The sequence below is a fragment of the Xiphophorus hellerii genome, chromosome 10, assembly GCF_003331165.1.
Source record: "Xiphophorus hellerii strain 12219 chromosome 10, Xiphophorus_hellerii-4.1, whole genome shotgun sequence".
Taxonomy (NCBI): Eukaryota; Metazoa; Chordata; class Actinopteri; order Cyprinodontiformes; family Poeciliidae; genus Xiphophorus; species Xiphophorus hellerii.
This window is the reverse complement of record NC_045681.1, coordinates 24,400,759-24,425,805: the sequence shown is the minus strand read 5'-3', so window position 1 is coordinate 24,425,805 and position 25,047 is coordinate 24,400,759. Positions and strand designations below refer to the sequence as shown.

The 25,047-nt window shown below is 39.1% G+C and overlaps 1 protein-coding gene across 3 annotated transcripts in view; it reads right to left on the bottom strand.

Moving 5' to 3' along the window:
• fasn (fatty acid synthase) overlaps positions 1-19,637 on the bottom strand; it is a 36,796-nt gene extending 17,159 nt beyond the window's left edge. For 2 of the 3 annotated variants that reach the window (XM_032574716.1, XM_032574717.1), the window contains exons 1-19: positions 19,104-19,637; positions 15,105-15,240; positions 14,006-14,158; positions 13,747-13,920; positions 12,133-12,333; positions 11,882-12,004; positions 11,354-11,469; positions 11,078-11,212; positions 10,409-10,868; positions 8,100-8,287; positions 7,827-8,016; positions 6,606-6,700; positions 5,858-5,992; positions 3,888-4,091; positions 2,496-2,611; positions 2,181-2,356; positions 1,899-2,090; positions 785-865; positions 504-686 (exon numbers count right to left, since the gene is read on the bottom strand). In XM_032574716.1, coding sequence (XP_032430607.1) covers positions 504-686; positions 785-865; positions 1,899-2,090; positions 2,181-2,356; positions 2,496-2,611; positions 3,888-4,091; positions 5,858-5,992; positions 6,606-6,700; positions 7,827-8,016; positions 8,100-8,287; positions 10,409-10,868; positions 11,078-11,212; positions 11,354-11,469; positions 11,882-12,004; positions 12,133-12,333; positions 13,747-13,920; positions 14,006-14,158; positions 15,105-15,231 — 3,049 coding nt within the window. In that variant the 5' untranslated portion in view covers positions 15,232-15,240; positions 19,104-19,637. The remainder of the gene's footprint in view (positions 1-503; positions 687-784; positions 866-1,898; positions 2,091-2,180; positions 2,357-2,495; positions 2,612-3,887; positions 4,092-5,857; positions 5,993-6,605; positions 6,701-7,826; positions 8,017-8,099; positions 8,288-10,408; positions 10,869-11,077; positions 11,213-11,353; positions 11,470-11,881; positions 12,005-12,132; positions 12,334-13,746; positions 13,921-14,005; positions 14,159-15,104; positions 15,241-19,103) is intronic. The other variant, XM_032574715.1, reaches the window with a different exon arrangement.
• Between the last annotated feature and the right edge of the window lie 5,410 nt (positions 19,638-25,047).

Below are 25,047 nucleotides of genomic sequence, written 5' to 3'. Positions count from 1 at the left end.
AGACAAGAAAGTTGGGCACAAAGACGGAACAGTCCAAACTGGATATAATTTGGTACCAGTGCAGGTTTATTGTATGGATGGATCTGCCACAATTGATATGGCACACCATCTCACCTGCGACTGTGGTCTTGTCATGGATTGGTTGAGATGTCCTTATAAGAGGAGGAATCCATGAACCAATCAACAAATGCAGTTTGCTGCCAATCAAAACACTTGTGTGCACTATCTGGCTTTGGCTTGCTTGTACCATCCGTGAGGCGACTCCAAAAAATGGGGAAGAACCAGTTAAAGCCACGCCCTTGGAGAAAAGGCGTGGCTAAGTAGTTTAAACTTAAGAGTTTTGTGCTTGAAGTCTATTTTAAAAACTCAAAGAGAAGTCAAATTTCTTTAAGGCAAATTTTAATTTATTTCCAGCACTACGGTTTTATTCTTAAAGTATCAGTCAGTGTATTACAAAAAAATAATTTTTAAATCCTATAGAATGCATGCATACTTTTTTTTACCTTCACTGCTGGACTCCAAGATGCCTTGGAAAGTCTTTCCATAGTCGTAGCCACGCAGTCGCAGTTCTTTATAGACGTCATTTGACTTAAGTTTCATATTGGAATCATTCCTTTTGTCGGTTTTCTGATTTATTTGAATATGGAACGATTGAAGGTCTGCATCCTCAAGGATGTTTACTTTACCTGAAATGAAATGACATGTAAACTGCAGAAGTAAAATATCTTGATTGTGTGTGTTTGCTGAAAATATGAAACGTAACAAGGAGGCAAAGAGCTCTAACCACTGACAACCAGGTTTCCATTCTCTGAAACCTCAAACTTGTTGGTGGCTGGCATGAGGTGCACCTCCAGCTGAACAGAGCCTGCAATGAACAGAAGTTTGAAGATGATAGGCTTATCAAAATAGCCGACATTTTTGACACAACTGATACAAACAAAATATCTATTTTTTTAAGTATCCATTTGAATCAAAATATAAACTGAGTTATTTTCTGAATTTGGTCCACAAACACTTAGGCCCTCTCGTTTTACAGCACCTGTACCTAGAAGTTTGAAAATTCCTGGTAAGTTTGTGATCTCATTGTTTGAAAACATAAAATTAAAAGCATGGTTTACAAAATTAGTGAAGCTTCTTAAAGATCACACATTTTTTGAGGCAACCCAAAAGGTAAATAAAGCTGCTTTCTGCAACAGTAAAACACTTGAAGCTAATGCTATGTACTTAGCAGCATCAATGTGGGAATGAATTGATGCAAGGTCAGCTTGTTAAACTACTTAAACTTAAGAGATCTGTGCTTGAAGTCTATTTTAAAAACTCAAAGTGAAGTCGGCAAAAGTGAAAATAGTCTGGACTCTGTATTCTACCTACCCTGTTGACTGCAAGTCGTCACCAGAGAAAGTAGGATCCTGAATCATCAGAACACACAGAAAGGAAATGTGGCTGTTGCTGGATACACTGGAATGAACCAGATCCTTGTTTCCACTAAAACGCCTGTTGTTCAACATGTTCAACTAAATTACATACTTCCATCAAGGATCAACAGTTGCAGTGTTGTTTTGTCTATATAGGAAGGGGACGCTTTGAAGTTATGTTTACTTAGCTTAAAAGCTAAATATATTATTATTAACTGGGTTATCCACTACTTATTGGTCTTATGCTAATTAAGACCATAAAAAAGCTCTTATACTGTTACTGACTACAGTCTCCTAATGTTTATTTACTTGTTATATGGTTCCCCACTACTGAAAATGGTGCAGAATTGAAAAGAGGAAATGGCATTGAATTGGAACTTGTAGTACTGTCACAACCCTGAGACACAGTGAAACAGCTTAACATGGATAACTGGGTCATTAATCCATGACTGGAATCCATGCTGAGCCCTGTTGGTCTCTCACCAGTCTTTGGCAGGATGGTAGCTCTGTGGATCTTCACATCCTCAAAGCTGATTGGAGTGGATTCCATTACGATTCCACGACTCCTGACCAAAGTGCGCCAGGCCAGCACAAGGTAACCCGTTGCTGGGTAGAGAAAGCGTCCATCGATGCAATGTTCAATGAGATAGTTGTCTGATGACTCAGAGTTTATCTCTGTTTCAATAAGAGAGACAATGGTGAAAAAAAAGTCATAAGAAATCTGAATGAGCACACAAGCAATGAAGTCGAAAACTGCATTTTTACCGATATTATAGACGGCAGCTGATTTAGATCCTCCTGAGCTGTGGGAAAAATGTTCTACTTTGGGGATATCCCAAACCTGGGAATGGTCCCACTGCACTAAGGGAGAGATCATTGGAGTGCCAACTGGGACAGGACAGCTCACCACTGGGTACAGGCTGTTAGCATCCAAGTTGATCCTAAACAAGTGCAATTAAAACAGTTCAGACCAAAACAATCCATGGTGTGAGAGAAAAAATTAGGAGGCAGAGAATAAGCTCAAATCCAGAAGTCATACTAACAGTAAAAAAACACAACATGTTTGAGGCGCTCACTCACCCATTCATGTAGATTTTGCCAATGTTTGAGAGGAAGAACTCCAGGTTGTTAGCATGGCCTCTCTTCATTAAAGGAAGGATGGAACATGTTTGCTTCAGGCTGCGCTTAAGGATGGCCTAAGAGGAAAACATTGGTTTAGTTATAATTTATACCTGTACTAATCCAAGATCAATCAATTTAGAGAACAACACATGCCATGTATACTGGTGTTTTGAAAGGTGCTCATTATGTGGATCAAAATGAGAGAAACTAAAGATTTTTTGAGGTATTGACGTATTTTTCCTGTTTTGTATTGAGCATGTATAGTGGGTTCAGTTATGTGGAAATCCCGGTGTTCTGCTACATTATATCATTTTCTCTTACTGTTTATTTTTTTATTATAAAAATATCAATATACTGAAATGAATGCTCCATGACTACTCCCAGTTTTTATCTTTTGTGCCACTCCACAGCTGCTGGTTTTTGCAGAGATCAATTAGTAAATGCTCCAGTGCTAAATGTGTGGGAAGGTGTGTTATTTTCCTATTTTCTATGCCTCTGAAACTAAAATCTAATGTCTTTGATAACAGCGTTTGTAGGCATTATCTTGACCATTGTTGAGGAAGAAAATTTGTCATTCAGGAGAAGCAGGGTCTGGATATCGGTGCAAAGGATATATTTACTTCTGAAGTGCGAGTTTAAGGGGACAGAAACACGTGAAAATCAGGTGTGATGCAGTGTTTTAGATAAATTCAGCCAGTTGGGTAAGAGCTGACAGGACAGGTATGGGGCTCTGGTCAGTTTATCTATTGCCACTCTGACACACAGGCATGCACACACAGTATGGTTTTCTTGGTGTTTACTGTTCAGATGGGTGTCTGAATAATCTTATTTGATTATGAAGTATGAGTAATAGATTATCTATTTGGGACACAGACCAAGGATGTCATATTATGGATTGTATGAAATACATTAGTGGACAGGAAGATATATGTTTTTGATGAGGGAATAACATTATAACACATTTAAAGCTCTACATAGTACCACCCCTTTAAGAAAATCTATTTATTCAACACCTAATTTAAAGATATAATTACTCTTCTTTTAAAAGGTCTCAGAAACCATCTGGATTTGATTAAAACTTATGTAAAATGTAAGGATGCCATAGCAACGCTTTTTATAGTAAAGTTCTGCAGGAAGCAGTGACCTCTTTTAAAAAGACACTGTATTATTTATTATTTTACACTTTATCTACCATTAGTTAGGAACCATTAGCAGGCCACAAACATGTTCATGACCCCATCAAGTAAAAAGCATCAGCAGTCTAATCCCCTTTTGAACGACAATCTAATATAGACAAACAGCATGAAGCTATAAGAATTGAATACAGTATTTTACGTCAGATGAAAGTACCTGCAGCAGAGCATGAGGTGCGATCTCCACCACCACAGCGTTGTCAGGCACCAGACTGAGGGCCTCCTGGAACAGCACGGGGCTCAGCAGGTTGTTGACGTGGTACTCAGCTGAGCTGAGCATAGCCAGAGGAGAGCCCCACTCAGACTGAGGAATGCTGGTGCTGATCCACCGAGGGGAGCGCTGCCGTGGCTCCTTGATTACCTTTAACATCACAAACAGCAGCAGATATTGATGTGAAACACACAGACTGAAAACCAGTCAATGAACAAACCTGACATAGGGGAGAGTTGTTTAAGGTACAGTATCTTATGGGGATATAATCAGAAAATATATATGCTAGCATATTAGTGCCATTTTAACTTATCCTACTGTAAAAAATTACATTCTCATACATCTACCAATGCAAACCAGCAGAAAAGGATTTATTTTGCATTCAAAAATTTCTTATTGAATAAGAAATAATGTAAAAGTCAGGTAAAGATTAGGAAACAATCATCATAAGCTGGAATTAAAAAAGAAACATTTCTTTATGAAATAAACGTATTTCTACACATTTACTGAATGTAAACTTAAGTAACAACTAACAGACACAGAGAGATAGAAAACAAAAGCTAAAACTATGTCTATTGACAAATGTCACTTGGGATTTGGACACAATTATAGACAAATATTCAGCAATTCAACTCAATTCAACTGATTAAACCCCAGGAGCTCTTAGAGGTTTTTCAAAGTTTCAAAGACTTAGTGTGAAAGGGAGTCCTATTTCTTCTCTAGTTTCCAGTTCTTACTCCGAAACAGAGAAGACCAGAGTTCAGAAAGAAAACCGGGTCCAGTTACATCTCACTGGACACATTCAGTCTCACTGTGGCCAACAACACAGGTCCGATTGTCCTCTGATCTAGGTCACCGGTTGGCCAGAGCCCAACACCCCACCTTCGTCTTTTGAGATGGAGGAATATTGGCACAGGTCCTTTGAGTCGGCCTTGGGGACGATGCCACACACCATTGGACCGTTCTAGAACCACTGGGTTCTGCTGCAGAAATCAGTCAGAAAAGGAGAAAGTCTACAAGGACGGAAGACGTCTCTGGCTGCTTATTGGCAGAAACAATAAGCAGCCAGGACCGGCCCAAACTGCCCTGGCAGGAACACCAGAGCAGTCAGCAGATGGAATCAGACCAGATGTGTGTGAAGAAACGCTCAGATAACTTTATCAACAAGGAGACCTGATTTTCACACCGAACCAGGAAAACATTCTCCCAAATCTTTCATCTCTCAAGACAATAACTCTTCAAACATGCATTCAAAGATGAAAGTTAGCATTGTGATTATAATCTGATTTAAGGTTTAAAATTATTCTATTCAGATTCACATCATTAAAGGATGCATCATATTCAGTTAAAACTGTAATTAGTGCTTCAATTGCTCATTCTGATTCAACTGCCTACCTCTGTCCAAAGGAGCAAAGCAACAATCTGTACCTTAAAGGACAACTAACCAAAAATCAACTTGTTTTGCAGGCAAACTGTCTAAATTAGTCTCTATGTTGTTGTGCAAATGGTGACAGTTTCATGTAAATTTGTTTAGTTCTGCAATATTTTGCTTAAAATCATCACAGTGCTGCCAACCATGGGTCGAACGGGTAACTCAGTTGAATTTTCTTATTGGTTACAATGGTAGATCCTCAATGGTGTTGTAAAACACATACGCTACTCGTACTACAGTCAAGTCAGTAGAAGAAGAAAAAAAGATTTTTCTACTGCAGAGAAAAGAACCCTGGAAACTGAACAGCATAACCCGAAGACGGCTAGACAGTAATCTCATCGCTTCTCTCATCTCTGTTATTTTAAGATAACAGAGATAAGGCACCTTATTTTAAGGTGCCTTAAAATAACAGGAAATGTGTTGTGCAGTTGCTCTAAGTCAACTTATATGTTGGATTCTGCTGACTTCCAGCAAGACTGCGTACCTTCTTCAGAGCAGCCAGCAGGTTAGGAGCGATGGAGGCCATGTAGTGGGAGTGGAAAGCCACGCCGGCACTGCGAACTTCCTTTGCAAACACTCCTTCCTCTTTTAGTTGGGACACAAACGCACGGACTGCTTCCTGCAGAAAAACACACACACCATTAGTTAAGAAAAACATCCACAGGCTGCTATATTAGCATCTTCTTTATGTAGCTATTATACATATCGATGTGGAAGAAACTCAGTGATCAAACAGCAGGAAGTAGCATGTGGAACAGGGTTAGGTTATGATTCTGAACTGAAATCGTTGTCATTGCCCTTTTTATTACGTTAAATTCATGAATAAAAATATGAATGAAAATTAACAGGATGTGAACATGGTGCTTCTCCAGTAGTTTCATGCCTGTCCTTCTCCATACAATACTGTTACACTCTTCTATTTGAAAAGCTCTTTATATATAAAGTTCGACTGATACATGACTCAGTTTTAATCTGTGAGCTGAGAACCAGTTTTTGTAAACTTGCACAACGCTGGTTTCAGCCTGTCTGAACTTTCTCCCATCAGCGCTTGCAAAATGGTCCTGGAGCCGCATGTGCAGCCGGAGGTCAGACCTTCAGACAGTCTGAGCGCAGGAACGTCTCAGAGGTTTGAGCGAGGGTCTGTCTGCTCTGAAGGCTGGTGGAAATGAACCAGTCCTCCGCCGGTTCATTAGAAAATCAGCATTAGAACTGTGTGAAAAAAAAAGCCTAACCTGAGGGCCTGAGATGGTAACAGAATCCTCAGCGTTGTGGCAGGCAGGAACGACTCCCTGAGGACACTGAGCGATGCTCTCCTCCCAGGTCAGCCCTGGAAAGAACAGGAGCTTTACTCAACTGTTAAATGTTGCTAACTAAGACAGAACGCAAAATCTGACCAGCATGACAACATATACTGAGATCTTGTTTTACTGCCGTATGGAGAACAAAATCTATATTCAATAGTGCCGACTGAAATAATGTTATTTACAGTCTTTATTAAAACTTCAAACAGAATACATCATTTTGAAACATCAAGGAGATTCAACCCAAAAATTAAGATCTTGGACAAATTAGGTCACATCACTACCATGTTCTGAAATATAATCAGAATATGGCAGTGTTATATATGTTTAATGTTTCCAATGGGGTTCAGGAACTGGGTAGCATCCAGAGGGAGTTAGGTAAGGTTCTGTTATGTAAATTGTCTCTGGGACAAACAGCTCTCCGTCGTGTGAAACTGCCTCCTGCAGAACTAAAACTGAACTCTGACTGGCTGCAGCTGATCTTGAAGCTGACCGGTTTATTAAGAAGGATCCAGCTATCTGATGTTCCCGGTGGTGCTGGAAGTCCTTATTGTTCTGATGGGTTTTGATGAGTGTAATGTTTTTTCTTTAGTTTAGCATTTTAATTTTAAACCAATAATCCTATTTGTTTCATGGAACCAGAAGCCCAGCAGAGGTCAAACATTGAAAATTAAAACAGAATATTAACACCCAAGTGTATGGGATTCGTCAACACTCGTCCCTATAGACACAAATCCCATCCATCCATTCCATCCATCTACTGTCTTCCACTTATCTGGGGTTGGGTGGTGGAGCCACTGTCTCTTTAAAAGCTCCTGCTCTTTCTGAAACAATTCCTACAGGAAGTCATCACAACATAGCCTCTCTATTAAATGTGTGTACATTAAAAGCAAAGTGAAATCAGAGTTCAGTTCCTTGTTTGTATTCACAAACTTGGCAAACAAAGCTGGTTCTGATTCTGTCATGCTCTTTAAAATGAGTAAGAATCTTTTTGTAGTTAGTTTCGACCTCAGTAAGCTTTCAAATGAATCCAGATTGTTTCTACCAGGTTTAAATCTCAGTAATTTGTGCTTCTGCCGTCATTGTATTGGCTGTTGTGGAATCTCAGTGGAAACATAGACAATAGAAAGAGCTTATAGCTAGGTTCCTTACCAACTGCAGCCATGCCTCCTGGAGGTAAGTCGGCCACTTTGATGCAGTGACCTCGCCAGTAGGCGGCCAGAATGGCCTCGCTGTGGCTGAAGGAACCATCAGCGTATCCGCAGGCCAGTTCTCCCACAGAGTGACCTATGATGCCATCAGGCTGAAGACCCATCTTCCTGAGCACATCGATGAGGGCTATCTGTAAACACCATGCACAAACACAACACATTTAAAAGCTGCTGCTCGCAGTTCGCACACTGAAGGAGGAGAAAGGCTGCGTACCTGTATGGCAGCGAGACCAACGAAGGCGTTGACAGTGTCCTCAAAAGTGGCATCATCAGCTTCACTGAGGAGCCGAGACACAACCAGGCCAGTGTCCTTCAGGGCAACGTCAGAACGCAGAATGGACTCTCTGAAGTCCGCCAGCTGCATGAGACTGCGGCCCATACCTGCCCACTGGGTTCCCATACCTGTCAACAGATGCTAGTCTGAATCCAGCAAGTACAATAAGCAAAAACACCTTGTGTGTGTCTGGGGAGTTCAAATAAACTACAAGTCTTTTCCCCTTTCTCCTTGTGCTGAATCACACCGAGCTTTCTGCACCATCATGGACTAATCAGTTAGTTATGAGCAGTGTTGTATTGATAGAGGCAAAACCACTATATTTTCTTGGGGGTCAAGGTTGGGACCATTGTTTACTTGGGCAACAACTGATTGGCACCACAGTCACTTCAGAGCACAACATCTGTATTCTCCAAATAATTTGCTAAAGACAGAAAATATCTTTTGAAGCGAATAAATATACAGCAATCTTCATAAACATTGAGTTCCTTTATATAAAGGCTAAAAACCCACCTGGTTTGACCCATATTAACTGGAACATTAACCAATAGATTTGATGCGTATTGATGATTTTATTGATAGAACTCGACAAAATGTAATGTCTGTAGCTGGTTTCACAACTGGTGGCTATATGATATATTATGATGTTTCATAATGTTAAGCATTTTGATCTGCATTGTGCTGAAAACTGCTGTATACATAAACTTGATTAATTGATATGCTGTGTAAATATATATCACTGCTGCCACCAACTGTTTTGGAGGGGAACTGATTCAGGCTTTTGTGATGCAAACAAGTCAGCCATTACAAATCATTTCCCAACATTTTACTCTAAAGTTTTACTGTAAAGTTTGTGGTATCCTGTACAATTCAAGAGGAAAACACATTTAAAAAAAATACGGACCCAGTGTTTTGATTCTGTTTCAGGATTCAGTCTTTGGAAGCAGTCTGTCATCATCTCTTATTTTGACTTGGTAATATTTTAAAGGCTCACTCTGCCTTTAAAAGTTCTTTGGGAGAGTTTTGAGTTTTCTTTAGAAGAAAAGACTTTTTTTTTTTACAGAACTGCTTCTTAGTCTAGATATGGAGATTACGGAAAATTGTAGTCTCTTGTAGGACACAACCTGATGGAAAATCTCCAGTGTTGCTCTCAGCACCCTGCCCCCCCCCACCTTCAACATTCCTTGAGAACTAACCAATCACAACTGGTTTCAGTCTTGTCTTTTCAGTAAGTTTGGAGAAATATTCAGTTTTTATAATGGCACTAACTCCATTTGTTCGACTGTTTGTGACTGCCTTCACTGTGGAGGATGTATCACTTTGGCTTGGACACATATCAGGAGGATTCTACAAGAACACCTGACCTATATTTCAGGTTAATCAAGCATAAACCCAAGAAGAACTACTCTTAAAAATGAATCAAAAGCTTCTTCAACATCCTTATTGGAAAAAGTGTTAACTTTTTCTGTTTCTGGTGTGAATGTTCTGTAATCTGTGTGCTGCTGCTAGTCTTGCTCAGGATCCTCTTTAATATCAATGAGATTATCCTGGTGAAATAAAGCTTAATAAAATAATAATAAAAGTAGAGGTGTAAAGGTCTCACCTGTGTACATCACAAAAACCTGGAATTTTACCAGGGTGTGTATCCTTTTAGAGCCATTGTATCTTCAACATTCCTTGAGAACTAACCAATCACAGCTGGCTTCCTTCCAGATTCCACATCATTACATAATTCAGTAGATGTTTCTACTGGAACAGCACCTTTCTACAACATGTGCATGCACAGTCATTTTACAAAGGCTTACTAAACAGGTTTGTGCACACACCCACACACACAACACAAACAGACACATTGTTGTATGCTGGAAAGTTTGTGTTGAGTTTGTTTATCAATGGTTGCTGACTGCTTTGCAGTAATAATAAAGTTGGACCAGTCTCCAACTTAACTTATTAAGTTTTCGCTTGAATTGCTGGAACTCAAAGTGTACATTAAGGCAAAGGTTTGATTTTTTTTCCCTTTGTTTTCACTAGATGTACACATCCTTTGCATTTCTGTAGTTTTTTTACAGATGAAGTTCTGAACTGCAGGAACGTTTTATGCACAGGAAGGTTGCTGATTATGATGAGGTACATTAGTTCTTCAATGCCTCGAACACAGCGACACTGGCTTTAGCTAGTGCAGGAATGTTGGGATTACATGTTGACACTTGTCTGATTGCATAACTAAATGAACGTGGATGATGACTCACCAGAACAGATGTACCACAGTGGTCTGGCTGAAGTTTGCGACAACTGAACCTCCTTTATGTCGTTCTGAGACCCAAGAACAACGTAGCCCCTGTAGGGCATGCTGGCAGCCGGGATGTCTGACACTCTGCTTAGCAAAGATAAGAAGTTTTCATCGCTGCTGTGTTCCTTCCCCTTCTGGATGACCGCGTTCACTGCAGCCTCAGTACGGCCGCACACCGGAAGAATTCTGGGAACCGTCCGTGGCATGGGTGAGTTTGTTGGTTTGCTAGCTGGGCGAAGAATGACGTGAACATTGGAGCCCCCGAATCCGAAAGAGTTGATCCCTACAATGCCCCCCCGAACGGGAATGGGCCGGTCAATGACTTGGACCCGACCGTCAGTAAGGGCAGGAATGTCAGGATTAGGGTGAGTAAAGTGCAGGTTGGGAGCCCAAACGCCTCGCTCCAGAGACAGAACCACCTGAGGAAAAGATGAAAACATCTGTGACTGCAGAGGAGACGACAACACTTTAGAGTTTCTAGCCCAAGCTTCTTATTTATCCATCAGCACACAAACAGGAAGTCAAACAAAAAATTTTGAGAAACCTCTGTTTGGTTTCTCTGACACTGATCAGAGGTTTCCCATATCAGTCTCAAGCCTGATGGTAAGAGGCTTTCTGATTTGCTCACCTTTGCCAGGGCAGCCAGACCTGAAGCAGGTTCTGGATGGCCCATGTTGGATTTGGTGGAGCCAATCAGCAGGGGCTCTCGCTTTGCCTGACAGAAAACACTGACGATCCCATTCACCTCCTGTGGGTCTCCGACCTGCAAGCAGACAGCAGAGACAAGATAATCCTTGTGACATATTCTAGACAGATGAGAAAAGAACAGTGTGTGGTGATGCAACATCTAAACAGATTAAGAAGATGAATGGTGTGTTTATGACACCACAAGCTGTGTATTAACCTTTGTTCCAGTGCCGTGGGCTTCGATGTACTCCACTTGTTCAGGGGACACATTGGCCTCGTTATAGAGAGAACGAACCAAAGTCTGCTGCATGTCACCCGAAGGAAACGTTACACCTGAGGCAACAAGAGGCCTATTAGAAAACCAAAAAGGAAACCTGGCAAATAAAGTGAATACAACATAAATTAACACTCTAAGGAACTTTTAATTCCTTTAAGCTAATTAACAGTCCAATACAGCACACAAACTGGCACAGAACATAAAAATAGTGGTTTGTGCCATAGTGTGTGTATGGTTGTTTGTCCTGTGTGTCTCTATGCTGTCCTGCAATAGACTGATGGCTCTAAGATTTGAGAAGCCTCTGTGCTTTGAGTGACTAGATGAATTCAGTCCACTTACTAAAAGCATTTAAATCATGAAGCTCTAATAATTTGCCTTTATTCTTACATCAATGCATTTTATCCAGTATATAATATTTCAGAGAGGCCAAATCTTCTAAATTTACAGACTTTTGGTGGGTCTACTGACCTTGTTCTTTGTATCCATCTGTATTGTTGCCAGCATTGATTACAGTTGCGTAGACTCTGTTTGTTGCAGATCGCTTGGTCAGCAGCACCGCTACTGCTGCTTCAGAACGGCAGTATCCATTTCCTAATTTATAAAAAAATAATGAAAAGACAATGAGTACAGTCATATGCTATTCACTTGAATTTGTAAGAATGACTCAACTTAACTATGACTAACATTTTAAAAATATTTTTTGGGCCAAATTTGTCTACCTGATGCATCGAAAGACTTGCAGGTCCCCTCAGGACTCAGCATCCCCAGTTTCATGAACTGGACTGATGTATTTGGCTTAAGCAGCAAGTTGACTCCTCCCACCAGGGCAGCATCGATGTGGCCCTGCCGAATCGCATGAAAGGCGTTTTCCAGAGCCAGCAGGCTGGAGGAGCAGGCTGTATCTATGGTAACGCTGGGACCTGGAGGCAATGACATAAAAGTGAATCAACAAAAGGGGGGATGCAAAAACTAAATAGAATAGGATTGAATATACATAGCTTTCCACCATCAGTGTGTGAATGAATGAATGGCTGAATGCAGTGTGAAGCACTATTGGGTTCTCCAGACCTGATAAAGCAATATGCAAGTACAGGCCATTTGCCATTTACCATAGAAATAAATATCCTTTATTGTCCCTCAGAGGGGAAATTCAGGTGTAGCCGCAGCAAAGTAACAGGACATCAACTCTTGTATATTCATTTATTCATAAAAGAATAAGAATATATTAAAAACTAAATTAAGAAATTAAGAATAATATACTACAGAGACCCTAAAGGGACATTGAAGAAAAAAGATGCTATCTCATGCGCACAAGTTGGTCTGTGGTGGCACCACATGTGAACCAGAAAGTTTATCTTTTCATTTTTTCTTTCAATTTCCCTTTAGGGTCTCCATAAAATACTTACAGTAAGGGGAAAATTACAACACAAAATACTGTGCAGTTGTCAAACATAGCATAGTCTGATCCAAAGGAATGTGGAACTGAATAGGATCATTTCTAAAACAGTACCAGGAAGAAGAAAGGTTGCGTAAAAACGGTATTATTTTCATGTCATCTGTCTCTTTTGAAATGTACATGAGTAAAACACACACATAGAAGTGAAAGGCAAGCCACTGCATCAAACCTGTGGTTGTGTTAGTCGGCATATATAAGTGTTTTAATGTTATTCTGTTGTGTTAAAACAAGAAAAGATCCAGCAAACATTTATCTAAAATAAAGCAGTACTTCATGGTGTTCTGAACCCCTGTGGACTGGAAGAGTAGCTGATGAAGACTTAGAAGTCTACAATGATCAGAACTGTTGCTGGACTGTGTAGTAAGGTATTCAGATTTTATCATGGCTGAAGAACACATAAACTATATCAGATGCTTCTTTGGGATATTGCAGTTTGGCCACACAAGATTTTCACAGGCAACTGTCATTGCAATTATTATTAAATTACTTTTTTTCCTGGAAAACAGTAATTTTTCCAGATATCCATGAATATCCATCCAGCTGAGGCCAGTTTGTCCGATAAAAAGTACTTTTTGTAGATATACTTTAAGCAGCCAGGTGTTAGATGTACTTTTCACTAACCACCTATTCCTAATCGGTCCGATGGAATATTCCAATCTTGAATGTTGTGTTTTCATGAACTCAAAAATGAATTTCAGAAAATTATAATTAACAGAAACAAAAACTTGAAAACATCAGATAGAGTGGAATTGATCTATATAATGTGTTAAACTCAGAGATGGAGTAATTGAAATAAACAAAGTAAGTCTTCAGTAATATTCTCATTTATTGAATGCGACTGTATGCATAGTGTTGGCCACTAACTGTGCACACATACCTTTGAAGTCGAAGAAGTAGGAGAGTCTGTTGGCCAACATGGCGCGCTGGCAGCCTGTCATGCTGTAGCCCAGCAGCTCCTCTGGGTCTCTGCTGAAAGCCTCACCGGCTTCAGAGCCGCTAACTCCAACATAGACCCCCGTCCTGCTGCCGCGCATGCTGCTCGGATTCAGACCTGTTGGCAACAGGTTTTTGAACAATGGCAACTCAGGTAGGCTTTACAATTTGGATGCTGTTAGTAGTTCACGGTGTTTATCCACCTCCATCCATGATAGCCTCGTAGGTGACCTCCAACATGAGACGGAGCTGGGGGTCCATGGTGTTGGCCTGTTTGGGGTGAACTCCGAAGAAAGCTGCATCAAAATGACTAATGTCCTTCAGTTTGCCGTTCCTTCTGGGTAGACCATACAAACCTTCGGAAAAGCAGAAAGACTACAGTTCAATTGAGTCCGTACTGCGTTTGATGACAATGCTGAAACAATTTTAAATCCAAATAAGCTATTTACTAGCACATATTTTAAATGTGGCAAGCATAAAAAATAGATGTTGTCAATGAAATACTAATGCAAATATTTAGACAATGTGCACTGTGTTCTTTATCCTCCTATTCTCCAAAATTAATTACACAAGACTAATATGGCTTCTTCCCATTAATATACCCCTGGACAAGGCACCTGACACCAAACACCAGCGATATGTGTGTGAACGTGAGTGCAGCTGAGTGAATCTGGCTTTAGTTTAAAGTGCTTTGATGGTTCAGTATGACACGACTTATTTATTTCAATTCAAATCCAAAACGCTTCATTAATCCCAGAAGGAAGTTAAATGTTGCTGTAGCTCATATTAAGTCATTATACGATCTACAGTGTCTAAAGTGACATCACTGTAGTCAAGCAAAGCTGCAAGTCATGCAGAGTCCAAATGATTTTAAATCTACTGGATGGATGTGAAGATGTGGTTACCTGCAGAGGGAAATGGTCCAGCAAAGCACAGACTTTCATAATAAAGGTCTGATTTAGATCACATAAATGAACCTGGTGGAGAAGCTGATCCTTCAGCAATTTTAAAATACTTATAATGCATCAATGAAATGGTCAGAAAATACAACTGAAGAAGCACTGCAGAATGAAATCCATCTGCAGCTGATTTCCTTTCACATCTTTTCATCTGTGTATGTTTAGGTTTAACACATAATTGAATTGAATCGAATTGAATTGAATTACTAATAAAACCAATATGTATGTGTAAATGAGAATGTGACAAAAACAAGTAAAATATTATTGACTGACCATGGCGCCGTACAGATATAATTTACTACACCATAATTCAAACCCAGTGATTCCAAATTGCATGTCTGACCTGGGGTCCACCGCCGGTCATCCTCTGTCACCATGTCCACACCATTGATGAGGTTTTCCCAAAACTCCTCTAGGTTGTCAGACTCTGGCAAGCGGCCTGATATTCCTGCTATGACGATCTCATCCATCCTGGATTACTGTAAACACAGAAAAGAACAGTAGAATAAAGTGACAGTAAACTCATTCAAAAAAAACCTTTTCATTCTGGACAGGGTGTTTGCTTCTGGATGTTAATCTGGGAGCTTATTCCACGTGCTCTGCCTCCCCTTCTACTTTTAGAACCTCTAGAAACCATTAATCCAATAATCTGAGAGGGAAGGGAAGAGTTGGTTCTGTTGAGTCAACATGGCTACTCATCAGTTATCTCCATGCAGTAGAATCACTTGCTAGCAGCATACGTATAATCGAAAGTATTCCCTCAACAAGACAAGCCTGGAGAATAAGACGTTTAAAGCAGTATGTCTGTTAATAAAAAAAAAGTTCTAAAATTAAAAATAAATTAGGATAACAACAGAGCATCAGTCAGAATGAATAATTATCAAGCAAATCAGACAGTAATAATGGTTATAGAGTATAACAGCTACAGGGACTAAGTACCTGTTGTACTCTCTTAGTCGTTCTATTCTCTTAGAACGGCTTGAACATGTAGGAATCAAGATAAATCAGCACTAGACTGGTTTAAATCCTCTCCCACAGATTCCAGTTTGTTCATGTGAACGATAAATCATCTTCATATACTCCAGGGTTCTCTGTGAAGTACCACAGGGCTTTGTGCTCAGACTAGTTCTTTTTGCTATATGAGCCTTTTTGCTTTTGCCACCAGTAGGGCCTGACAGAGTAAACCTGACAAGATTTATGGGCAGATTGTACTTTTTAAGGTTAATGGACCTAAAGTATTGATGAACAGCCATGTAGTCCCATGATTTGTTTTGTTTCTCCTGCTTCCATTTATTCTAGTTGCCTTTTTACATACTACCTAGAGTCAGGGTGTTATCCATCAGCATGAACAGACAGTAGATGGAATTTCCTCCCTGGTCTGAAGATTTTGAATAGCACACATCAGTACAGTGTTGTAAAAAATGTGCTTGCATCAAACAAAGCTAAAATTCTGATAAGCACATGTTGAAGAAATACAAAAAGCTGTAATTGATGAAATCATGAATGTTGCTCTCTTTTAGAAAATCCTGCAGGAGAATGTCCAACCATGAGTACAGAACCTAAAGCCCAATCCCACTGTGGTTCTGCAGGGGCAAGAAAATGTCCCACAACGCAGTAGCAAGGCATCGAAAAAATATAACAAGGAGCACAAAAAACAAACTTTTGGAGTGGCCTCATCAAAGTCTGGACTTAAATCCAATTCAGATACTGTGGTATGACTTTAGACACACTGTTCATTCTGTAAAACCCTCCAATGTGACTGCATGAAAACATTTCTGTAAAGGAGAGCAGACCAAGATTCCTCAGAGATGACGCTAAAGACTCTGTAGTTATCAGAAACTGTTGATGTCAGTTGTTGCTGCTAAGGGTGGCACAACTGGTTATTAGGTTTATGGGGCAATTACTGTTACCCAGAGGGACGGGTTGGTTTGGACAGCTTGTTTCTCTTAATAAATGAACCCCTTGTTTGCTGTTTGTATCTTATAAAGTTGTCTTTGTCTGATTTTAAACTTTTTTGATGATCAGAAACATTTGATTGGGACTAAACGGCAAAAACAGAAGAAATCTGTAACACTAGTAGTGTCAGAGCAGAATGCAGTGGTTGGACGATCTGCTGAGAAACATTCACAAATCCATTTTAGCCATTACACCTTAACACTTTAATGAATAGAAAGAGAGATGGGCTCTTAGACAATTTGTTAACAGATCCTGTGCCATATCGAACAAACCCATACCACACACCACCACCACCACTCACACTTAGAGGAAACAGCAGCTATCCTCTGTACATAAAGCTCAGTTCCTGAACACAGTCTAAACCGAGGCGGTGCTGCTTAGCTCCAGAGCATGCCACAACACGAGAAGACGAGTCAGCAGCTTGATGAAAACAACAACACAATATCCATGCTGAACTCTGTGACTGCTCCCCAGGCAATGACAGGTTCTTCAGAAAAAATTTAAATACGATGAAGCTCAATAATTTAGTCATTAATTAAGGAAGCAACACCCTCCACCTAAAGTGAAATATACTTTATTTCTTTTCGTTTTGATAATTATGGCTTACAGAAAATAAAAAACCCAAAACTCAGAATCTCAGACAATTATATAATGTTGAAATTACTGAACTTTTTCATAATATTTCATTTTTTAAAGCTACCTGTATATCATCCTCCTCTATATCCGATAAGGAGAAACTGCTGAATAATAACAGGAAACCAGCTTACTCAAATTCCTGATCAGCGTCTCCACAATCTCTGCAGTCATCTCACAGTGAAGCTACTGATCAGGAATATCACGTCTGTCATGCGCTAAATGCTGCTCAACACTGTGAGTGAATTATGATTCATTTACTAGTCAGTTACTAGTACAGCATCCAATAAAATGTTTTGTTTGGTCATTTATAAAATGTCACTGAACTGAATGCAACATCAGTTCAATTCACACAAATATCACCAATTCCCCAACAACAATCATTTCAAGAATCGTACAAAGCAAACAGGTTCGATGTTAAAATGCATTCACTTCAGTCCACTTTATTCCAAGACAATTCAGTAAAACGTATGGATGTTGACGTTCAAAAGCAAAACTTTGATGCGATTCGGAGTCCTGGGAAAGTCCAAGGAAGAGAACTCTAAGATCGCTTCTAAGTGTAAGACGCTGACGCCTCCTCTGATGGTTGACGATGAGCACTGATGTTGTGGCTGAAATATGAATACAACTCATGTGTCTACATCTATAGTCACTAAGATTTTTAATGATGTATTGTGTGAGCAGACTTACTTATCATCTTAATTGTATTTTTTATTTAATGGAAAAACTGCAAATGTGAAATGATTTTTTTTTCGAAATTAGAAGACTATTAAAAGATTTTTTATGACATATGATATTAGTAAATATCAGTTATTGGCCATAACAACAGCATTAAAATTGGCTATAATATCGGCCCAAGTTTTCATATCGGTGCATCCCTTATAACTGAATTCAACAGAAACAGCTCTCAGCATTTCCTAGCCCCACTTTGTTTCTCACGGAGCAGCCAAATAAGTGATGGCTCTGTCCCCGACGTCCCCCTGGAAGAGCCCCCACCCCCACCCCGCACACACGCACAGAGTGCCATGATAAACAGCATTCTCTTCATTATGACTGATATAACAAAAATATTTAGAGCAAAAAAATATAAAGCTGTTTAATAGAAAAAGGCTTTCTTGAATCAGTTGTGTTTAAAGTATGTAGTGTAATTAGGATCTATTCCTTTATTGTGAATTAGCACTATATGAATAAACTGAACCAACAGACCCATCATATCATCTATATTCCAAACTCCTCATGAGATAAATTATCACCACTTGCAGAGCAAAAGCAATAAAAAACATTAACTTATTTTTAATTAATGAAAAGGTCCAACAAGCATAGACAAATATTATTTTGACCCAATAATTAAAGTGCTAGGCTTAGTGCCTAGAAAGCCAGTGTGCCATCCATATTAAGAGGATATAGGGAATCTTTAACAGTGCAGTCACTTCTTCCAGGAACCTGATCAGCCAGACCTGATACTGAAGCAGCAGATCGGTTGGTCACAAGGGACTGGAACGTTTAGAAGGAGGTATTTAAAACTGGAAAGTCACTGCAGTGATGCCCAACACATTCTCTCTTGTGGTTAGAAGAGCACAGTTATAAGAAAAATAAGCATCAACCGTTAGTCAAGCTTTTCAAATTCTAAGCTAAATTTTATGTTTATCAATTATACTTACATTCCAAGTTTTTTTTACTTTTTTTTTTTTAAAGTGACGCAGCAACATGAGAGAATTAGAGCTTAAGCCCTGTGGAAAAGCAGAGAGCTCACCTGTCTCAGACTCTTCTTCGTGTCCCGGTGCTGAATTCGTTCGGAAGGCAGTTCAGCTAGGTCTCGTCGGTAACCGGCTAATCTCCTCAATGTTCAGCCTCCGTGCTTCTTTCCCTTTTTTTTCTCTGATGAATATAAATGTGCTGTATTATGCCTGGCCACGCCACATGGGCTGACAGCCGCTTGACGGTACAGTCCAATGAGAGGAGAGGCAGAGCTTCTAGGTCCAGCCAGTGATGGAGTAATTCGTTGGCCTCCGACGTAACAGGAAAAAAGATGTTAGCAGGGGGGTTACTCCAGTTCAGACTCCTCTTACTCGTCCCGAGTCGCTTTGCTCCTACTGCCCGAACATTTTACTACTCAGTAAGCAAAGTTTTGGCTGAACAAACCGACTTTCTACTTTTTGAATAATTGTTCAAATAATTATTCTAGATTTGGTCAAGTGACTCGGGAAAAACTGATGTTAAACCATCAAAGACTTCACATAAAAAGCACCGGTTTAATGCCAAGCATTTTATTATCTTTTATTTCTCATTTACGATCTTAAAATTAAATGATGCACAAGTACAAACGACTCCACGAGACCGGTGTTTTCACACGTTGACGTCAACAATGAACTATTCTACATGACGTCTGACTTGACCAATCACGCAGCGGAGGTGTGAGGATTTATCCAATCACCACAGAGAGGTGTGTAACTTTCAGAGATAAGGTGATTATAAGGCAGGGCCAAATGTTGACGTCACCTGCAGCTCTCGCGTGATCTCTTTGGGTTACTGGAGTTCATCATTTGGGCCAGGCTTGAGAAAGGACTCGCTTACCCCGGCTACTGTGGCAATACAGAGATAACAAAGGCAAACTCTATCTTGCTAAATAGATAGTAAAACAAACAGATAGCAGCACAGGTCATGTTATTTCAGGAACAGGTTGCATGCTGTGTTTAAAATCAGCTTAAGTTCATGGAAATTAAATTAAAATTATACCAACATAGTCTTGTTCTGATTTTCTTTTTATTACTCTGAGAAAATATTATTGCTTTTTGAAAGTGGTTCATAAGGAAGAGACTGCTGACTCCCAGCTAGCCTGTAAGCCACAGTGTAGTTTCAGTAAATGGACTCATCAGAATGCAGTAGGGCTTTTCTTCCCATAAAAGATTTTAAAGCAGGTATAAACTCCAGTGACAGTTACCCTCTCTTCAGGACAGCCACTGGTGTACTCGACAGCATGTACAATATTTTCCTGAAGGGTTTAGCTTTATTGATATTAAAACAGGTTGTCATTCCCACAGCTAATGTCTAACTTAGCTGTGTTAAAGGGGAAGAGGATAGTTTATGTTAAGTCAACTTTATTTTTAACTTTTGTATTGTGTTACAATGTTATTTCCTCATCAAAAAAATATCTGGAATGTTGCTTAAATTCTTTCATACATGTTTGTGAATTCCACGAATCTTCTGTGGCAACCATTCAGGGATGCCCAAATAATTAATTATACAAAGCACTGCCTGTTTTCACAAAGCTCCTCCTTGGAACTGCAGTCTCAAGCAGAGTTTCCACCTCACAGAAGAGACACCGCCCCCTTTCAGCTCCTCCAGACTAGCAGCAGCACCTGGCTAACAATCAAACCAACTACTTCACAGTCCCACACTCCAAAGAACTGTTGTTAATGGTATAATGAGATACATTATTTGGATGACGTTCTGAAGGAGTTTAATAGAGCAGAAGCTTCTTAAAGAGACAGAGGCCAATTTCAAAATGTCAAATTGCAAAGTCAGATTATGCTTGACATATGCAGTATTTTCATAACAACTGCAAGTATCATAGCATTGTGCTATAAAATGGGACTATGTCCAGAAAATAACTATTACTGCCCCTTTAATTATTTCATTCTCATTGTTGAATCTTAAATTATCCTAATTAACTTTTATTCTGGCATTAGTGGCCTTTATTTGCTGCAGATCCAAAAGAATATGGGTACAGAGAGAAAGAGAGAAGAAAATGTCTCAGTCAGGAACCCTGGTCCAAATACAGGGCTGCTGCAGTACCACAAACCGACCCCCCAATATGAACTTATTTGAACTAAATATTGCAGTCTAGTCATGTATCAGCAGAGTCATGAACAAAGGACTGAACACACTTAAGGGGGGCTCGAGGCCAGTTTGATGGAGCATAAATTCTTCCTGCTGGCATGTATTGTTGGTTGTCTTTCTGCCAGGTCCAAAATTCAGTTACAGAGAGATGTTTTAATACTGAGCTGTGATCTTCATTGTAAGCTTCAGTATGCTTGTTGGAGGCTAAGGCCATAGGAGAGCTTTTCTTTCTCTAGTTTTTGGATACAAAGTACCGGTTGTTATCTGTGAACTGAGTGACATCATAGTCAAAATTTGACAGGAATTTTGTAGATTAGTAGCATATACCAGAGTCATCTGGGCTTTTGTCTATAGGACACATTGCAGTCTAAGTAACTCATCATAAATTTAGTGCGATCCCTGTTTGTTGAAGGAAGATATTCTGTATTGTCTCTTCTTAATATCCAATATACAGTTGTCAATAGCAGGAGAAGCTCTTTGCCATTGACAAAGAGGATGTGACAAAGAAACTGAGTGCGGGCTCAACCCACACATTTTTTAAAACAAATTTAAAGGTGAAAGGGTCATAAACAAGCCTTCCAATATAATCAGCTCTGAACAGGAGCTGTCATGTTCTGTGTATTTATTTTGAGTTTTCTGTGTCCCTGAGTCTTCGTGTTGTCCTGTCCTCCCTTTGATTACTCCCAGGTGTTTCTCATTCCCTGATTACCCTCCTGTGTATTTAGTGCCACCTGTGTGTCTGTGTCTTTGTCGGGTCCTCGTCTAATGTGGGCTCAGTCCTTTGTGTTGTCCATTTGTTATACCAGTTGCTACCGATGTTGAGCCCTGGCTTCCGCTCAGTCATGCTGCCTGTGTTTTTGGACTATTTTGGACTTTATTTATCATTAAAACTGTCATTTCTCACTTTACCTGGGTCTGCTGTGTCTGCCTCATCACCTCACACCACCGTTTCATGACAGGAGCAACGTCTGACAATGTTTAAAATTGTTATTGTACAAATCACTACTTAACGAGGAGGCTTTTCTGTTGAACACCTTTAAATTGCTGCAGTATCTGCTCACCCTGTTTCATCATATTGTGATATCTCAGTCTGTTGACCAGGTATTATATGGAGCAACAGTCCAGAGTCAGTTGGTTCGAACCCACCTGAGAAGTGAGTATGAAAGTGCATGATCGTCTCATGCTGACCCTGTATCAGGCTAATGATCTGCCTGTGGTAAAACCTACCTCTTGCCTAATGACTGATAGAATAGTTACTTTGCCAATACAGGTCAGAAAACATAAATCAACACTAGATTGATCAATCTTTCTCCTGCATTAAATTCCCATTGTAGAAGACTAAGATAATATGACATAACTTAACATATGTTATGTCATAACATAACTTCTACATTGAGAACATATCTAATTGTTAGTATTGATCAGCTTCCCACAGTATTCTTCTTTTCTGTTCTCTTCTCAAGTTCAAGTTTATCTGTACAGCACATTTCATCAACAAGGCAATTCAATGTGCTTTACATCATAAAAACACAAAATACAAAGTCATAGAATGTACAGTCCTCCTCTTTACTACCTTACTAACCTTCACATTTGTTTTCTTTCTTACATTTTACAGTGTTAATAAGTTTGCTTCACAAGTCATGTTATGTATTGTACCTCCTGTCTTTCAGTGAACTTATTCTACTCTGTACCTTAGAATTCCTGTTTCCTATTAAACCTTTCTGATCTATCTATCTATCTATCTATCTATCTATCTATCTATCTATCTATCTATCTATCTATCTATCTATCTATCTATCTATCTATCTATCTATCTATCTATCTATATGTCTGACAGATTAGATAGATAGATAGATAGATAGATAGATAGATAGATAGATAGATAGATAGATAGATAGATAGATAGATAGATAGATAGATACTGTATATACAGTATATATATATATAAACTGTTAGGCATTTTATTGTAATTTTACAGTAACTTACTGGCAACACTGTTGCCAGCAAGTTACTGTAATTACCATTCTACACTGCCCTTACTGTTATGATATTTCACAGTTAATTTTTACTGTGAGTGTGCTGTACAGTTATAACTGCTTTACTGTAATTGTATTTTATAGTAAAGCTGGTCTACTGTAAACTTGTTTCACAACATAATGTCAGTTTTACTGTAAATTAAAGTTTACATTTTTTAATATAAGAATATTTTACCATAAACCGAAAAATTTCATAAAAGAAATTTTAGTCCAAGTACTGTGAATAACAGGTATTTATTTTCAGCAGATTTGTAGAAATAAAATCCATTTATATATTTGCAATGTCATAAAGAACAATGTCACAATACAATATAATGTGCTATAAAACAACAAAACCATAGAACACACTACAGGTCATGTCAATATTTTTTATGGCACATGTATGTAGCAACATGAACATGTGTGCATCAAGTGCCAGCCATAAACTATTAAAAGACTGACTTATAAAAAAATATAGAATATACTTAACTTCATTTGAATATGAACTGTATTTCATTCAACATGGACACTTGAATGCATCTGGATCCAATAACAATAACAATCTTTACATAATGTTTTGTATTTGTTGCACACTGTACAACAAAAGAACAACTAAAAAAAATTGGGCACTACAAATTTTATGTACCACATAAGGTATACACCAACACGAACACGTATATCATTAAAATGGTGAACAGTCAAAAACCAGCAGAGGCTGCATTGTCAGAAAGCAGTTAAAAGTAGCTTAAATGTGCACTGTTACACAATACATCACAATAACAGTGCAAGTGTGATAATGTACTGTATGGTAAGCATTCATATCAATAAATATTGTTATATCAGATGCATTTCCTACATCAGAAGAACTTTTATTCCATTCGTCAATTTATATAGTATACATATACATATTGTCAATCTAGGCTTCACGGCAGAGAGAAGTTTTCCCATTTGAAGGACCGAAACTGACATAGTTAAGAATGAAAGCAGAACTATAATATCGCACCATTATTGTGAGCTTTAAAGATTTCATTGTGGACTCAAACTGGTTGGCCAGTAGGTGGCAGCATAAGGAGTGATAAACGCGAGAACTCGATACTTGAATTATATCTCTCACGAACCAGCGCGTGCGTTCGTCAATGATAGTTATGGAAACGACGTTAAAGTTGGCAACCCTATAAATCGCCGTGACCGTCGGAATTCTTCCCCTTTGCGACTGGACTTTTGAAGGAGACGCCTGAAAGAGCCTTAACAGCCCCGGAAGGTTTGAACTTGTTGAGAAAGTCTGCTTTGCAAAACTCGCTGAAGAAGCACTTGCTGAAAACGCACTTGCTGACGAAGCCTGTGGTTGGAAAACCTGCGAAGGATGGATCCTGGTCAGAACAAGCACCAGCAGGGTGACCACCCTGAAGGTTAATGTCGTTCTTCTACTATTTTTGATAAACGAAAGCAAGTTATTACTAAGATATTAGTGAATTGTTTAGTTTATTTTGTGTTTGTGTGTGTTTTTAAAGAAATTCCGACTGCTGTACAGAAAAAAAGATAATTAGCATACTTTGCTAGCATAAATCCTTCTTATCTAATGAGCCTTTTTCTTGACTGAAATTCGCTGTAAATGTCAGGAATGTTCAACTGTGATGTAGTGATTTACGAAATATATGTTTTTAGTTAATTATGGTCAAATTAGTTGAATTAATGTTAAGCTTAGAATTTGACCGTTATTTTTTGAAAAATGCGTGATAAAAATGAGTTTCCATGGATACGCTAAATGAAATACGTTAAATATTAAAAAAATTTTTTAAACATTTAAAAATTGTATGTCCCCTATGCCTTTGAAGAAAGGCA